This window comes from Nanorana parkeri, unplaced genomic scaffold (assembly GCF_000935625.1).
Source record: "Nanorana parkeri isolate BGI_ZX_2015 unplaced genomic scaffold, ASM93562v1 scaffold51, whole genome shotgun sequence".
Classification (NCBI taxonomy): domain Eukaryota; kingdom Metazoa; phylum Chordata; class Amphibia; order Anura; family Dicroglossidae; genus Nanorana; species Nanorana parkeri.
In genome coordinates, this window is record NW_017306319.1 from 1,526,714 (window position 1) to 1,545,984 (window position 19,271).

The following is a 19,271-nucleotide window of genomic DNA, read 5'->3' on the forward strand; positions in this document are numbered from 1 at the left end:
ATCTCTCCTCCTCCAATCACAGAATTAGTTGAATTCTTTGAAAAAATGCAAGGTGTTTTGTGAATGGGCATGTACAATAGGCGTTTCCTTCATTACCTTGTGCAAAAGATGGCCTTTTGTTTTTCAAGTACGTTCTTGCATTCTTTATTTATTGCAGATGGGAAAAGGGAGATAAGGGTCATAAGGGTTAGGGATACCGGAGTTAAGCTTTAAAGCTAAACGCCAGCCTTACCTTCAGGAGCATCTAAACTCAAAAGCAAAAATTGAATCTTTTGGAGCTTACCAATTCTTAAATGAGCTGGCTGCATAAGTTATCTTTGTTTAGCCTTTCTCCTTATCTTAACTTGGTAATCTGCCCAGTAAATCTGTTACTTTTTCATTTGAGCTAAAACGCCAGGAAAACAGCTAAATACTAGGGCTGCAACAACTAATCGACATAATCGATTATAATCGATTATTGAAAAAGTTGTCAACTTTTTAAATAATCAATTAATCGGCTTCCGATCAGTTGGCCCTGTTCACAGCTCCACACGCTGTGCGCCGCACCTCCTCCCTACCTCACGCTCGCCGCTGCCAGACCCGCTCGCATCCACGCTCCACACGCCGCACCTCCTCCCCGCCTCACATTTCCTGCCCATCCACATCCACGATCGGCACAGGGACGCGGGGAGATGTAGTAAGGAGGAGCAGGTGTGGGGGGATGACAGCTGCTGATAGACAGGTCCGATCTCAGAAGCACGTTGCTGGAAGACTGCACTTTCCCACACATAATGCTGTATAATGTATTGCTGGGATTTGTATTCCTCTATAGCTGATGGTACATTGTGCTGTATATTATACAGAGGAATACAAATCCCAGCAATACATTATACACTGTATGTATAATGTACTATTGCTGGGATTTGTTGTACTCCTCTATAGCTGGTTACATTCTGCATTGCGCTGTATAGAGGACTACAAGTCCCAGCAATAATACATTATACAACGCAATGCAGAATACCACCAGCTGTAGAAGAGTACAACAAATCCCAGCCATAATACATTATAAAGTGATACAATGCTAAATACCACCAGCTATAGAGGACTACAAAACCCAGCAATAGTACGTTATACAGCACAATGCAGAATGCCGCCAACTATTATGTTGTATGCCTCTATAGCTGGCGGTATTCTGCATTGCGCTGTATAATGTGCTTTTGCTGGGTTTTGGAGTCCTCTATAGCCGGTGCCATTCTGCATTCATTGCTGTATAATTTTACACTTTCCATTTCACTATATTGCACACCACACTATCTTTTTTTCTTTTTTACTTCCACCGATCCAAGCTTGCTCCTGTGATGGACTACAACCTCAATACAAACTAGTAGTCCTATCACTGGAGCCATTTTTTAAACTTTATTTTATAGATTAACCGATTAATCGAACTTAATAATCGGCTAACTAATCGATTTTGAAAATAATCGTTAGCTGCAGCTCTACTAAATACAGAGTTGAAATTCATGCTCTTGCTATTTACCTGCCACAGGATTTGCAGTTCTGTTCACCTGGTTCAGCTTTGCAACCTCCTATACCACCTAGTTACTGAAGAATACATCAGCATCATCACCCTTATCTAATGAGCAGAAAATTAGCCCAGGACTCACTAAATCTGATCCAGGAAGTTGTGAGCTAGAGGACGCTATTTCTGGCTTTGTAATGCGGTAGAGCTGTGTAAATCACAAGATTGGCTGGAATTAATTACAAAATCTCCATCAAAAAATTCCATAAATGCATGTCATAAGCTGTTTTCTGTAGTTCCATGTTATCTATACCCCAAACTTGGTTTGCATCAGCAGAGGGCATCGGAGGGGACACAGAAAGCTGGAGCCGGCGCCCAGCAGGGAGGAGAGACTGGCTGTCAGCTGCTATGAATGCATTTCCTCCTGCCGCCCCTCTTTGGATCAACTGCCTGCCGGTCTCCCATCCAGAGACTGGCAGCAATAGCCAGCCTGCTATTGGCCATTTTAAATTGCAGTAGCCAACAGCAGGCTGGCTATTGCACCAGCCCACTGCATGCTGTTTGTCAGCAAAAGAGCGGACCTGAAGGAGAACTTTCTCCTTTCGTTCATGCAGTGGGCGGGTGCAATAACCAGCCTGCTATTGTTTATTGCAATTTGAAATAGCCAATAGCAGGCTGGCTATTCCTCCCAGCCACTGCCTGCTGTGTTTACATTCAGCTGCCTCAGCAGGCAGCTGTCATTCCCCAGCTAAAAGTGAAAAGGTGACACAAGGGGTATAATAGACCCCTAATGTCACCTTAAAGAGAAACTGTCACCTCCAATGTGCTATCACATATGTGATAGCAATGAAGTTAATAAAAATAAACAAATGTAAAAAATAAAGTTCAATAAAATTTAATTGAAAAATAAATTAAAAATACCAAAAGACCCCTGCCACCATACTAGCGGAAAGTCAGGTGCACCTCCATACATAAATGCTTTGCGCTACACATGTCGGGTATTGCTCCGTGCGCCAATTAAAACTGTAATTGAAAATTACAACTGAAAATAACGTTTTATTAGTTTTATTTTAAAAAAACCTGGCTCTTAAATTTTTTAGCTTGCTCCTAGATTCAAGCTAATTTGTCAAGCTCTGACATATAGTAACATAAACTTGCCCTAAACTACTGTCAAGAATGTTGAAAAAATAAAACACCAGAACAACAGCAATTACAATAAGCAAAGTTCAGGAATCCACATCAACCAAACAGAATTATGGTTTACTAAGCCTTGCCTGGTATTATTCTTGCGCACTGACTAAATCTGGCCACACAGGTACAAATGGCTGGTTTACCCAAAACCTGGATGGTTCTGCCGAAACCCCCTCCGCTTGACTTTTTCTTTTGTCGAAGGAGCCGGGTGCTGTCACTGTTCAGGGTATTCCAGAAGCAGCACACCTGCTTCTGTCAGAATACAAAAGGCTGATGGTGGCGATTCCTACATCCACATAGTTTTGTGTGGTTGGGGCAATCGAGCATTTTTTTCTTGCTTAGCTCTGTGGACTGAACAAGAAAAAACATTGAATGTATGGCCAGCTTAAAGGAAAACTTAAAGCTTGGACTTAGACCAGTCCCTGGAGCCCCTCTCCTTCCCTGCTGCAACGTTCTAAGGATCCGTGAGTTATCACATTCTATATAGTGTATAAGACGTGAGGACTTCGAGGGACATTCCTTCGCTGCACTGGAGGAGGAGACAGGCTTCAGGGACCAGAGCAGCAGTCAGCTGGCTCAGAAATTCGGGTGGTAACTTTTTTTTTTTTAAGCACCTAGATAAAAATGAGCACTCAACCCTTGCAGTGTGGGGGTAGCCCTACTGCAAAATTTAAAAACAGTTTTGCCCAGAGTTCTGCTTCAAGTCTGATAGTAAATATATAAAAATAAAGACCGACAATAAATATATAAAAATAACCAGAGAATCGGAAATAAAGTAAGCAAATCTTATTTTCTGGCAGTAGAAGGCGAAGATACTTATTCCAGATTAGCATCGCACAAATGTATTAATTCTTTTAGAGATATTTTAAATAAATATTTGAGCTTCAAATAAATATTCTGCAAACTCACACCACTTAATAATCTTGTCGTTAGTCAAAAGATAATAATAGAAGCAGACGGGTATTTAAATCATAAATAAACATTTTGGAGCTTATTTTACCTTCGGGTGGTGGGGGAGGGAACTCCTCAAAATCAGAATTTTCCAGACTTCCCATCCTTCTGGGCCTTTCAGTATTTCAGCATGAAATGCCATCCTATCATTAAATAAATGCAGTGGTTAGGTCAGGTCATGCCATTTATTAAAGAGTACGCATACAATGCTAGGTAATGGTATCGATTTAAAGGCGAACTATGGGGTTAGGGCTTTTCCCCATAGTTCTCCGAAGGGTAACGGGAGGACACAAACTAGCGTCCTCCCGTCACCCTAGGCTCAGTATACCACGAGCTGAAGCTCGCGGTATAGTGATACGCCGCAGCTGAAACGGATACCGACAATTATGTTTGTTAGAGGCAGAGCAAGCTGTACCCGCCCCCTCCCGCGTCCGTTCCGCCAGTCAGCGCTGGAGGATCTGACAGGGGAGGGGAGAATCCAGTCACTCCCCTGTCCCGGCTCTCTGCCGTGACAGGATCGAGAAGTGAGCAGGCGCCGGTATGTGTTCGCTCACTTCCCGATCTACTGAGCCGACCTGTGACAGTTTCATTGTCACAGGTCGGCTCAGATTATGAGGCTGAGTGAAAAGCACTCACCTCATAATTCTCCTTTAAGAGTAAACATACCATGCTAGAAAATTTTATTTATCAAGACTTTACTTACAATGCTAGATTAATTTAAACTATTTTTACTTGTGTATCTAAAATTGCCATATAATATAATCCACTGTAGTAAAATATATATATACACACACACTGTGTGTGTGTCTGTGTATGTATATGTATATATCAACCTCAAATACTATGTAACTATGTAACACACAGACATGCATACATACATACATGTTATAGGGTATAGTTTTACCCTTGAATCACTAAAGGATTCTCTCCAGTAAAACAGGGGTGTGGTCAAGTTCATTCAGAATTTAGGAGCCAGTCTGTCCAATCAAGGAGCCAGCAGGATTTTTTTTTTATTAGGAGTCATTGACATCAACTAGAGAAAACCTCAAAAGTTAGGCGCCAGCTGTAATGAGTATTGGCTACTTGGCTTCCGGGTTTTCTCCAGCCCTACTGTAAAAACTGTCAAAATAATGTCCACAAGAGTCGGTTATTTTTCTTCAAAAAGAAATAGATGTGTTTCTAAATGTACAAAATACAAATGGCCACAAATATATAATTATAATTTTTTTTTGGTTGAACACAAAATCTACGGACTTAGGTCAGAAAATTATGATTAGTGGGTTAAATGTGTGTGGGCTAAAGCAATGTGTCAAATACAGCAAATACTGTATACAGTATATGCTCTCTGCAGCCAAGTCTCCCTCTTGAGCCCTCCTACCAGTATTTCAGGCTTCTCCCTTAGGGGTAGTGCACAAGGGCTTTAGGTTGTATAAGAGCAGTGTGAACACCAAGAGGTCAGTTTATAAACATTTCACAAAGCGAATCTCTGTGAACATTTGTTCTGTGTGAGACAAATACTAACATTCTTAATACATGTTCAGGTCGAATGTGGTGTAATATAAATTCTGGCCACTAGATGGAGCATAGGAAATACTTCTTAATACTTACTAATAACAGTGGTTTTTGCCTCTTCTTCCACAGAATGGAGAGTATTACAGAGATTTGTAGGGAAAAATGGCCCGGTGAATTGTTAATAAACGGACCCCTTTGTTTTCGCCAAGCTTTTGCAAAGCATTTGCGAAGTTTTCAGCTCCAGTTTGGGAATGTTAAACAAAGCTTAATAGGAGTGCCGACTGTCACTTTGAACAAGCTGCTAGCAGGCTTTAGTAAGCTTCACTACAACTAAAAGCTTGCTGAAGCCCGCTAGCAGCTTGTTTTAAGTGACAGACAGCACTCCCATTAAGATCTATGTTACCATTCCTGAAATGGAGCTGAATGATCCTTTAAAAGCTTCAACAAAGCTTGCAGAAAGCTCTACAAATGCTCTATAAGTGCTTGCAATTTACACTGCTATTATCAAAACTAAAGCCTGTGTGAACTAGGCCTAACCATCACATACCTGCTACGTTCCTCACACCTTGTGCCAGAACTTAATACAGAGCACCATGAACATACACTGAAGGATCAGGAATGCAGAAAGCTAGCACTCTAGCCGATTAGTCAGAGACCAGAAGAGGCAGGATGTACAGTGATAAAGACTTCTGGTAAACCAAAGCGTATGGGTTTGGTCCCTGTGCCAAAATCATGATCCGGCATTCTTCCCCTCCTGCTATTTGACTGTACGCCTGTACTGCAGAACACAAAAGTTACTAAGATTTCTGGAATTTTAGTGACTCAGTAATACATAGAGGCCATGTGAGTGTCAGCTGAAATGTATCTAGCCTACTGTTGCCATATCATATTCAGAAATGGTGCATCAGGCACTGGATAAAATCCAGCCCAGCCCATCTCAGTCTTCCTGACCATAAATCCACAATCCTCCGTCTGTAGATCAGTGACTGTACAGCAGCCGGATGAAGTTTAAACCTCCTTCTTCAAAATGTCAGTGGATGGGGGAGCGAGCACAGCCTGCTGTCCTCCTCCAGAGTCCTGAGTCAGTTCTACAGTCCCTCTAAGTCAGAAAGAGACAATGCTGTATGTACCATTAGCCCGTCTCCACTTCTTCCTAAAAACTAGCTCATGACAGGAGTGAGAAGGGTTAGACTTATACTTTGTTTGCCAGTGTTCAATCTCCTGTAAGAAGCATAACCCAGCTGTCCAGCATTTTTACCTGTCCTCGGTCCCTTAACACCTCCCCGACCAGTTCACACATATATGTGGCAGCAAGCCGGTGGAAATTAACAGGCATATATGTATCCACTGTTCCGTTTTCCCAAGCACAATGACCAAGCTGTCATTAACAGCTCCAGGTCACGGTTTATGATTGGCTGTCACAGTGATCACATGATCAGGAACCTGTCCCCTGCTCCTGTTGTTAAGTAGCTTTTAAAGGGTTGTCAGCAAGGGGTAAGTATGAACGTTTCTTCAAACTTAACAGATCGCCAGATAAATAAAACATTTGTTTAGCTTGACCGATTTGCTGCAGCGACGCATAGGGTTTCTCAGCTGCCATTGGGATGTGCGGGATCCCTTGTGTGTTTCTGTGCTTTTAAGGAGGTTGGGCGTCCTCCTGACAAACCTGCACCCAATTTGAAATCTTCTGCCCCCATGTGCTCCAAGATGGAGACTCTCATAGTTTAGAGTTAGGACCGCACTATAAGAGGTGCCTTGGCGCGGCAGTGCGGCTTTCACATCCTCTGCAGAAGACGTGTATCCAAACCTCTGTTATTATCCTTAGTGGTGAGACAAGTTGTTTTACATGCTGGTTTGTGAGTGTGCCATGATGCCTTTCTACTATTTTACTGTTCAAAACCCATTTCGTGTGCACCTTACTGTATAACTGGTGACAAATTGTTGAGTGCGTTTGTCGTTTGTTTTGCTAGATAAATAAAACAAACATGTGTGCCCGGTGGCAGGCATCTGTCTTTAACTGGAGGTAATCCCCCCATGCCCAATTACATGTGAACATTGCTTTGTAGGGCTGCAACCAACTAATCGATTAATCGATAATAATTGATCATGAGAACAGTTGTCAACTGTTCTCATTATCGATTAGTTGGTTGGATCCCCTAGCTCTCTCCTCGATGCTAGGAGGAGGGCACAGCAAGCAGCGGGCGGGTGCAATAGCCAGCCTGCTATTGGCTATTGCAATTGGAAATGGCCAATATCAGGCTCGCTGTTGCACCAGCCCACTACCTGCTGTATTTACATTTAGCTGCCGTCTGCAGAATCTTGCCACTGCCAGCTGTCATTCCCAGCCAGCTGTCATTCACAGTGTGATTGCCCGCACTGGAACGCACGGTTGCAAAAAATTGCGCACGCAGTTTTATTATGAAGTAAACTTTATGTTTGTGTGTATTTTATTTTAAATTAAGGATGGTATTTAATTTTTTTATCCGATTAATCGGAAAAAAAAATCATCCAAATAATCGATTTAAATCATCTCTAGTTGAAGCCCTATTGCTTTGTACATGCTGAGTGACCTCAGATGTCCGGAACCACTTGCAATTCCTGCCACAAGAATGCCTTACTGTAGAGCCACGTGTGAATGATGCCTACTGTTTACATTATGCTCTGGGTCCCTGAGAGATTCTCCTCATATTTAATCTTGGTTACAGGAAGTAAAATCTCCCAAACAGGGAAACAGACCAGATTTTCTTGCTTTCTCACTCTATGGAAGTTTAAAAGGGCTTTGACTTGAGTTCTACATTAAATGTTCCAAAAAAGAACAATGACCAAAGAGTCTTTGCTATACTTCACCAGGCAAGACACATAATTTAACAATACTTAGAAGGCATCGATGACAGATCTCCTCAAGCGCGAGCTATTTAAAAAGGATTAGCAATATTTATGTTGCAAACATAAACTACGGTACACTTTAAAGGCAAACAAATGTTAACTACAATATAAAAAGCATGTTCTTACCCTTGTACCGTGCGTCCTATAACCATTTTATATACAGTGTGTGGCATCAGTCTTAATTGTAAGGAATGCTCAAGAGGTAACATCAAGGAAAATATGAAGGTACACTGTTTTATTGAACCTAAACACATGTTAATGCTTGTTTTACTCTTGTCTACATAAAGCCTGAAAGTGCATATTTATGATGCACTGAGAAAACAGATGTTGCATAAAATTACACACACACACAACAACAACAACCCCACAGAGAAAACAGACGACTTGGTGTAGGGAATCTGCTAAACAGATGGTTGAGGGATGTGACTTTTCCCACATAGGAGTGAAGTCAGATTCTACGTATCACGGAAAAATGCATTCAAACACATTGTAGTGTATTGTATGCATATCATAGTTTCATGGATAGGGCAGCAGTTGGGTTTTCTATACCACATATAAAAGGGTATCTATGCATTTCTATAGGTTCTGTCCCACTCCTAATAACCATATCCATCCAGAAGTTTGTAAATTTACTTATTAAACCTGCCCATGGGATGTACTTCCTCAATGCACTGACACAATTTCACTCAGACCTGTGAGTTTGCACAGAGCCTGTCTTCTGAACTGCAACTCAACGTCTGAACAATGTATCATCATCATAGCTAGCTGGAAGCAGTGCATTATGGGATATGTAGTGTTGAGAAATCGAGATTGCATCACATCAAACAGCAGGTAAAGAGATGCAAAGCACAATAGAAGTCCAGGACATTGGTGAACGTGATGGTCAGACAGAAGGCAGCACTCGATACATAAAAGGGATTTTTTTTCAAATAAGCTTTAAAGTGACATTAAAGTAAAAAAATGTTCCCCCAATGTTAATTAAAGCACGTGCCTTAAATTATGTCTCTTAATCCGATCTTCCTCTTCTTTCCAGCCTTCTCTCCAGCGCTTTGGGTCTCCGATCCAGCGCTGACTCCTCTGTCCTTGCTGGCACTTCCTGTCCCACGGTGTCTGCATGCGGGTGCATGCTTCCATAGACTTACCTTGCGTCTCTCCTCGTCTCCCGGCCGAAAAATCCGAACTGGGCATGCGCCCGCCCCAAGATGCTTTGCGGCCGCTTTGTGCAGTTTTAGATTTTCGGACGGGAGCGTGCGGCGAAGATGGGTAAGTTTAAACCGCTTTTACCACGATTTTTTTGTTTTTTTAAAAAACTTTTTCCATACATCTACTGCTTGCTAGCAGTAGATATATGCAAAAAAAAACAAAAAAAACGGAGGGTTTAGAAACCCTTGAATTGCAATATTAAAAACAACTTTAGTATGTTTTCCTATTACAATACTGATGTTATAACAGGCTAGTATATGGGGTGACTTAAGATCTACTTTAACCCCTTCATGACTGAGCCCTTTTTTTTTTTTTTTCATTTTTTGCATCCATGTTATATTCCACATTTTAGGCCTGAAAATTACTTAAAACCCCCACACATTATATATTTTCTGAATGCCAAGACCCTATACAATATAATGGTGGTAGTTGCAAATTTTTATGTTGCGCAATCTTAGCGCAACTCCTTATTAAACCCCAACATTTAGTGAAAAATTTAATTAAATGCCCCAAAACACAACAAAATACCCATTTTTAAAGGAAATATAAAAGATGAGGTTACAACGAGTAAAACGATACCCAACATGCCCAGTTTACAAATTGCATGCGTCCGTGAAATGGCGAAAAACCGCAGTACCCCAAAAAGTCCACAGAAGACGCTTTAAAAGCCCCCACAGGTCATCAATTTATAGATACCCAAAAATACTGGCCCTAGAATTATTGCTCTCACTCCGGTGTGCGCGGTGATACCCATCATGTGTAGCGCGTTCGTCGTTTTCATACGTAGGCGCATCCGACTCATGTTTATGTGGCGACGCGCGTGCTCGCGGAGGACTTTTACATTTTTTTATTATTATTATTAGATTTATTTATTTTCATTTTCATTTTAAAAACTTGTAAAAAATTGTTTTTTTTACTTTACTTTGACTGCTATCACATAGGGGGGGCTTACAAGCCCCAGAAGGGGTTAAAGCATGTGAAGATAAAGGAGGATGCAGCCAAAAGCTCGGGGGAACATAATCCATGTATAAGTAAAGAATTCCATATTGAAGAGTACTGAGATCATCTCAGACTGGAGACAGCAGGGAGGTTTTCTTACCGCCTGTACCTGAACTCTGGCTTTAAGGGCAGGCGAGAGCTTGCTGCACCAACTAGCTCTCTATCTTTCTTTCTCTCTTCTAGAAATAGAGCAAAAGAGAAAATCGCAAACCAAACCTTGTCAGAGGATTCTGATCACCATGTGAGGTCACACCCTGCTATTCACAGCACATGAAAGGCCTAGACTTGAGTATATTTAAAAAGGCAAAACCTTTTTAGTTTTGCATGGAGTAAGCAGGGTAAAAACATTGTTTTGCCATCTGCTCCCGATCGGAGAGAATTTCCTTCACTTCCTATCTTGTGTACACAATGGGAAGTAAGAGGAAATCACCTCTTAGACAGCTGTCACCACAATAAGTGTCCCCATTGGAAGATTTCCCCTCTACTCCTGCCCTGACGACAACTTTTGGAATTCCCCATGCTTTCAGTTCTAGTGACAATGATCACCAGCATAAATCTCTGCACAGATAAAATATAAACCTGACAGGCTTGCCAACCCTTTCCTACTCTATCCAAAGTTTTGGCAATAGATACATTTTAATTCTAGGAACTTCAGGGGGTGTGTTTACATTTTTCTGACACAGCTGAGCAATCTGTGGTTACTGATCTCACAATGGGTCTGTCATCACTTCATATACATGTGCATCATCTGCTTTAAAGAGCAATGCCCCTCTAACTGCAGCCAACACTTTCTATTTATAAAGTACCTTCCACTGCTCAGCAGCAAAATGTCCCTCTCACTGCAGACAACACTTTCTATCCATAAGTACAATCTTCTGCTCAGCAGTACAATGTCCCTCTCACTGCAGCCAACACTTTCCATCCATACGTACAATCTTCTGCTCACCAGCAGTGTGTCCCTCTCACTGCAACCAACACTTCCTATCCATAAGTACCTTCCACTGCTCAGTAGTAGTATGTCCCTCTCACTGCAGCCAACACTTCTATCCATAAGTACAATCTTCTGCTCAGCAGCACAATGTCCCTCTCACTGCAACCAACACTTTCCATCCATTCATGCAATCTTCTGCTCACCAGCAGCGTGTCCCTCTCACTGCAACCAACACTTCCTATTCATAAGTACCTTCCACTGCTCAGCAATACTGTGTCCCTCTCACTATGGTCTTCCATGGGTTTCTTACTAAGCACTGCTCAACAGCATGATTTACGTGCTGCTGCTGCCACCTGTCACTAATTTCTACATACAGTATGTACGGTACGTACAGTATCCCCTAAGGCTCAACAGCACAACATTTCCATCACTGCATTGCTTCCAGCTCATTTGTATTATTCAAAATTCACAGACACTTCCTGGTCCCCGCTGTCTGTCATTCCCTGCTGTAATTCTTTCCTACAAATGTACCATCCACTTCTATGCAGCACAAGACCTCACAGCAGTACAATTTCCCTGTTACTGAAGTTGGTCACCATTCATCACTCCCTATATATAAGTTACCTTCACTGCTTCTGTCACTGCCATTATTTCAGCAGCACAATGTCCGTAGCACAGTCAACAATTATCACACATAAGTGACATCATCCCTGCTGTCTTCCTTTGCTGCTTATAAATATGCATCATGCAGAGATGAGCAGCACAATATCAAGGATTTCCTTCTAGCAGTTTCAATAGCAGTCAGCAAACAGTTAAAGACAAGAGTGTGACCAAGCTTACATGAACATTTGACATAGTGGTCATTTTAGCACCCTCATCCTTTATGTGAAAAAGTGATGTATAACAGATGACTGCTCGCTTGCTATCCACTTTCATAGTTTCCTCCTATCATTACGATCTCAAACCCATATACAGTATGAATCCCGTTCAATCCATTCTTCAACACCATTCACAGGAACACAGCAAAGTCAATGTTATCCTTGTTAAACTTTATTAAATATACTTCAATAAAATTACTGACTGGATCTGTCCTCTAAATTGGATGAAGCCATAGAGTGATGTTTTATATGATACAAGTGAGGTTTTGAAATAACTGAAACAAATGATTTTAATCTTAATAAAATAAAAGTTAAATCATCATTATAGGGATTTGCATTTTCCCATGAATGGCACAGAGCAAGAATGTAGAAGAATGTGGAGTCTTCATTTTTTTTTCCCTTCAGGCATAGGTAAAAACGATCAGATCAAATCCACGACCGCAGACCTGCATTCCTGAATATGACGTATTCTGAGTAGGGGATAAACCCTTTCAGCAGCAATGGAACTCATGGCATGAATTTGCACAGTCATACCCCCCTCCCCCACACCTCATACAAAATTCTAACTAAAGCATAAACAATTTCAGAGAATAATGTAAAAAATAAGACCTGACCTTAGAGCACAGCTTCCGGTCTCCTCGCCTAGGCGCTGGAGATGTCATTCGCTACAGGACCCTGGAAAAGCTGAGGAACCCAAATTTTGCAGGACTGTACTTCTGCACAGTGCAAGAATACATTTCTATGAGATCTGTAAATTATCATTTTTGCATGGGGAGGAGGGGGGCCAGGAACCAGTGCAACCTTGCATATTCATTCTGAATGGCACCCCAACGCACATACACAACAACAAAATACACACCTGCACTATAGCACACCACAACAATATGTTTTGGGCACTGTCTTTGATGACCATTCAAAATGGATGGGTGGCTTTAACTAAATGTGCTTCAACGCACAAAAACGTGTGCGTTAATGTCCGTGCGTTGCAGCATGCATAAATGCAAAAGGACCTTAATTTTTAAGGCTATGTATTTCAAAGCAGCAGTATGCTGACACACCAGATGTAATCATGTAATCATACATGATATGATAAATGCAAAAGGGCCTTAATTTCCAGAATTGTTCTTCTGGACAGTCAGAAATATTCTATATAAATTATAATGATCCTGTATATTTTTTAAACAAATATTCATGTTTACCAAATATAACTTTAGGCACCGTAACATCCTGAAATCCCCAAATCCTGACAGCCCAAATTATATTTATAAGAAAATAATGTTATATAAACAGACATTTAGTCTGTGTGATGACAGCCAATAGCACACATACAAAAATACTTATGCCAGCTTACATGAGCAGTACTGAAGGGTTGGTTTCACGGAGTCCACCAACAGGGCTTAGGGCAGTGGAGGTTACCCTGAGCTAGCACCTATATTGTTCCTGCCTGAAAACTGATACTCACCATTGTCAGAGAACACTATTCCTCAACAATGCCCATAGGATCGGGCATCAGAGTTTTGACTTAAAGTGACACTAAATTCAGGAATTAAATCTTAAAAATGCATTCAAGTCTATACCTTTTCTTCCCCGGGATCCTTCCTGGGTATCTCTTGTTGTATTTAATATTAGTTTACAAGACCTGGCTGAGGTTCAGAGCCTGTTAGAGCTATTTTCAATTATGGAACTAGCACAATATTCCTTCAACCTGAGATAATGGTGCGTGGAGACGGTATCTGTGATACAAATGTATACCTATGTGTTCTTTTCGCACTAGCGGTAGTCCTTAGATGTCATTATTTGCATACACTGAAGCAACTTGTACTCCATCTGGATGAGAGCTGGTGGCCGCAGTGGGTTTAATGTGTAATGATGAGAGCTTCAGCTTCGGTATACTTTGGCTCAGGTCTGTATGTTGTCTTACTTTGTAATCTTTGCCTCATGTTTCATGTTATTTTTGTATTTCTTGTATACAACATGCGGAAAGAACAAAGCAATAAAAATTGTCAATTTGAACAAAAAAAAAATGCATTCAAGTACCTTAACTATTAAAAAAAATGTATCTTATTTGTGTATCACTCGGCTGTAGATCCTCAAATCATCTCTGAATTCGTGCTGACACTGTCCTTCCTTCTGGAGGGTGACTCACTCCAAGCTCATTCCTGTGATGGACTACAATCTCAAAACTAATTAGTAAACTAAATGTTAGATTGTAGTCCATCACGGGAGCGGTGGTTACTTTATAACACACAGGGACCATGAGGAACAAAAGTAGCCACCCTTCAGAAGGAAGGACAGTGTTGGCATGAATTCAGAGATGATTTGAGGATCTACAGCTGAGTGATACACAAATAAGATACAATTTTGTTAATAGTTAGGGTACTTGAATGATTTTTGTCCATACAAGCTGAGAGACTTTTATTCTGCACCTGCCGACATCAATAGTGTCTGATTACAAACTATTTATGTCGGTCCTATATAAGTCAGTCACGTGGCGGTGGTGCAGGCGAAGAATAACTGAAGACCAAGGCCACTATGTGCCCGCACCTCTGCTGCAGGACTGACTTACTCACGGCCAGCATGTAAAGATCAATAGTGTATAATCAAACAGCAGGAGCAGAGCAGAAATTATTACAAAGTAACAATATTTTCATGTCGGACCTGAGCAGCGCAGCAAGGGTCCATTTAAACTGTATGCATTCAAATGTTAGCACAAACGTTTACAAGCGTACAATGAAAATTAGGCTGTATTCACACGGGGTTTCTTGTATGTGCGTTAAGGCATTCATCTGGCAAGAACCTACAGATTCTTGCAGCCGGAATCGCAGGTGTGCCTGTTCATATGCGGCTGCTGTACCCATTCAAGTTGACAGGGGCTGCATCTGTCAATCATCTATCCCAAACCACATCTAATGGCACATGGTACTGATACACTGCATGCGACCACTGTCACCCTGTCATTAACTTAAATGGGCACAGCTGCCACATCTGAATGGGCACGCCTGAGATTCCTGCCACAAGAGTCTGTAGGTTTTTGCTGCAGGAATCCCCAAATGCACATACTAGCCCCATGTGAATGCTGCCTAAAGGTGTCCATATACCTTACAATGATCTGCTGATTTTTGTCTGCGATCGCGTTTTCATCCAAAAATCTGCCAGTTGATGGGAAGTGCACAACCTCAATTATTGTACAACTGGCAGATTATTGTCTTTTAAGCAGGCTAGAAAATTTGAGTCTAGTTGGATGAAAGTTGATAGGTTAGTGGCGTTGTTGTACAACACAAGTCTCAAGATGAAAACTGCACATGCTCAAACGAAAACCTGTTCTTTTGATCGATTAAAATCAGCCAGTTAGTGGTGCTGACGAACCTTAAATTGCCTCTACATTGGTCTGTGCATGATGGGCTAGCTGAATGAAAACTGATCAAGGGTGAGATGTCTGGACAAAAAAATTTGTACAATGGTTGTAAGGTGTATGGTCACCTATAGTTCAAATCGGACTGTGAATGCAGATTTTTTTAGTTTTGGTTAAAGCAGCTAAAAGTTGCAGGCCAAAGCGGAGCAAAGTGAATAGGTACGTAGCATACAATAATGCTGCGTTCAGATTGTATAAATTACATGCGGAGGGCAACCAAACTCATTAAGGTGTTCGAGGACCTGAGCTATGAAACAAGGTTGATAAAATTAAATATGTTCTCTTTGGATGTTAGGTGATTAAGGGGGGACATGATTTTCCTGTATAAACTATTCAAGGGCGACAGCAACATTATTAACAAACTGTGTACGGTTAGCTCTGTAACAAAGACCAGAGGGCACCACCAAAAATTGGTGGAAAAACAATTTCAACACACAGGGCGCAAGGGGTTCTTCACAGTAAGAGCGGTTAAGGTCTGGAACGCGCTGCCGCAGGAAGTGATTTCAGCTAAGAGTGTGGAATCAAGAAACTCCTGGACGAGTTCCTCGGAGACCATAATATACAGGGGTACAGGTACGCCTAAGATCGAAATCACACATGGACTAATACACACTCACACACCAACTCAAACATAAATGCACACACACAATAGGTTGGACTTAATGGACTTATGTCTTTATTCAACCTCAAATACTATGTAACTATGTGACAGATCTGAACGAAGCAAAGTGATTTGTCCTTTGTGCAGACAACTTTTGCAGTACAGAAAGTGGAAAAAAGTACACATGCCAAATTGTGCCTGAACAAGCTATGAACTGCATGTATTACACTTAGTAATATGGAAATTTAGGCTTTACACCCTTTCCTTAGGGAACCTCACCCATCCAGATCTCAGGCATAAATTGTAACACATTGGATAAGCAACTTTCAGATATTTTTTTTCCATACTTTAAATGATTAAGGTATGATCCTCAGCTTGCTTTGTATTTTATTTCATCTTGCTGCAAGCAATCAGTTCTGGCATCATATTCTCCATACCCAGAAGTGTGTAGTATTTCCTTTAACCCTTGCAGATGAATGGAGTGGCTTCGAATTCAAGGAAAGAGAAGTATGTGCTGCTGGAGGGGATAGGGAGAATTAGTTAAAGCAGAACTGTTGCTTTGCTCCGTATGAGTATTGTTTGATTTGAATTTAAAGCCACTTAAACAAATAAGGCTCCATTCTCAGCTATGTTTTAGGTGCAAATAAGGTGACAGCAGCTGCATCTGAAAACGGCAGAATGCAGGCACTCCGTATGTGATACGATACTTAAAGTGACATTAAAGCCAAAATTTTTCCCCCTCCCCCCATGTAAATGTTAGCACTTACCTCAAATGATGTATCTTACTCTGATCTTCCTCTTCTTTCCCCATGTTTTCATGTGTCCCTCCAGCGGTGCGGCGTCACTCCGATCCAGCGCTGACTGCTCTGTCTCTCCGATCCAGCGGTGTCTGCATGCGGGTGCACGCGTCCATAGACTTACCTTGCGTCTCTGCTCGTCTCCGGGCCGAGAATCGGAACTGCGCATGCGCCCGCCCCAAGATCCTTTGCGGCCGTACGAGCAGTTCCTGATTCTCGGCGCGGGAGCGGGCAGCGATAACGAGGTAAGTTTAAAACCAGTTCAAGCGTTTTGTTTTGGTTTTTTTTAAACTTCTTGCCTATATCTACTGCTTGCTAGTCCTTGACGCCCTGGGCTCACAGGAAGTGGGCTGAATGTGACTGGACATAGAGGAACATTAGTGGTACAGGACTATAGAGCGACAAGACTGCAAGGGACAGCACCAGTAAAAGTTGTAATATAGCAATAAAAAGGTAGTATTTAAAGGTCTGCACACTCAGCCCTGGTTCACACCTAGGCGTTTTTGTGCAGTTCAAAAAGCGCTTTTAACTGCCCAACACAAGAAATCCCAGAATTTTTAATGCCGTTGGTTCACACGTGAGCAGAAAAACACCTAGCAGGAAACCGCCAGACGCCTGAAAAGATGCTTCTTTGGGCAGTTAAAAGTGCTTTTCCTCCCCGTAGACTTCATTGGAAATGCCCAAAAACGTGCAACAGAAGCATGTTGCACATTTTCGTGAGTGTTTCTCCGTGTTTATATGCACGTTCTCCCATTGCCCCAATGGTTTATAAGCTGTTAAAACGCGCATACAAATGTGCACAACGCGCGTACAAACGCGCAAAAACGGTGCAGCCTAGGTGTGAACCAGGGCTCAACAATATCAGTGACACCATTTACTAGTAACAGCTAGGGGGTGCTTCGAACGCTACACAATACTATCAAAAACACTAATGCTACAAAATATAGATGAGCCAGGATACCAGTAAATGCTTGCCGTTACATATAATTTCACAAAACCAAAAGGGTTCATTTCTAATCATAAACATACAGCTGCACTATAGATTCCGATCAGCAGTAAAAGTAAGTGTTCATACAAAGCAATGTCAGGGATTGTAACAGTTTACAGTGCATGGAAAATATCTACAAAGAAACACAACGCCAATATAGCACAAGAGATGTGAGCAACAGTAAGGCAAAAAACAACTGAGCAAATGGCAGACGCTAAAGCTGGTCATTTCCGGACAAGCTTTTATACGAAAAATCTTGTCAGAACATTCAATATTTCCATCAGAAACTTGATGACTGGTGTTCAAAATGTTAACATATGATTTTGGAATGAATGGTGTTTCTCCAAAAAAAAACTACATTGACTGTAAGAATTTCGTTAAATTCGAGAAAAAAAATTATATTCTACTTCAAAAAAAAAAAATCTCCACGATGGTCTAAAACGATCACCCATCCAACTCCATTAACTATTAGAAAATTGAACGAACATCCCAAAAACAATTTTTTTTTTTTAACAAAATGTTTTCTGGTGTATGGCCAATTAAGCCCTCAGTGAAATATGGTGAATACCAGTGGAGCGGCGTTTTGGAGTGCAGAGCCCCTTTCTCAAGTGTATCTCACCTGCCACAGGTATTCACTAGGCCAGGCCTCAAAATTTCCACTCGCCCCCTCGCAATTGGCGAGTGAAAATTGCGTGGGGGCGAGTGGAATCTCATCGAGGAGCGCTGCCGGCGGGACCAGAGATGGGACACTACCGCCGCGGCGATTGCTTGCTTCTGTTCTCTCTTCTCATCGCCCGCTGCATTGCGGGCGAGAAGGAGAAGAGAGAACACAAGCAAACGATCGCCGCGGCGGTAGTGTCCCTCTGACCTCTGCGCCACTCTGACCTCTGCACTGTGCGTCACTGACCTTGGCGTCACACTGACCTCTGCCCTGTGCGTCACATTGCTGACCTCTGCCCTGTGCGTCACATTGCTGACCTCTGCCCTGTGCGTCACATTGCTGACCTCTGCCCTGTGTATGACCTTGGCGTCACACTGACCTCTGCGCTGTGCATCACATTGCTGACCTCTGCCCTGTGCGTCACATTGCTGACCTCTGCCCTGTGCGTCACATTGCTGACCTCTGCCCTGTGCGTCACATTGCTGACCTCTGCCCTGTGTCACTCTGATTTCTGCACTGTGCGTTACATTACTGACCTCTGTACTGTGCGTCACACCGCTGAACTGGCGGAGTTAAGTGGGACAGGGTAGGGGTTAGGTGGGGCAACTGGTGGCGAGTAACTTTTAAGGCCTGGCTAGTAGCTCAGGACTTGAAATTTTGAGCCCTGCACTAGGCAATACATATCCTGCTGCCCACAACAGCATGCAGCACACCTTCCCCTGGCCAGCCAATGTGAGGTCAGTTTCAGGGCTGGAAACAGTGT

The 19,271-nt window shown here is 42.1% G+C and overlaps 1 protein-coding gene across 1 annotated transcript in view; it reads right to left on the minus strand.

The window, feature by feature from the left end:
* Window positions 1-19,271, minus strand: part of ARHGEF10 (Rho guanine nucleotide exchange factor 10) — a 143,890-nt gene that overhangs the window by 110,060 nt on the left and 14,559 nt on the right. Inside the window, exon 2 of the mRNA XM_018575060.1 lies at window positions 3,690-3,783. Coding sequence (XP_018430562.1) covers window positions 3,690-3,744 — 55 coding nt within the window. The 5' untranslated portion in view covers window positions 3,745-3,783. The remainder of the gene's footprint in view (window positions 1-3,689; window positions 3,784-19,271) is intronic.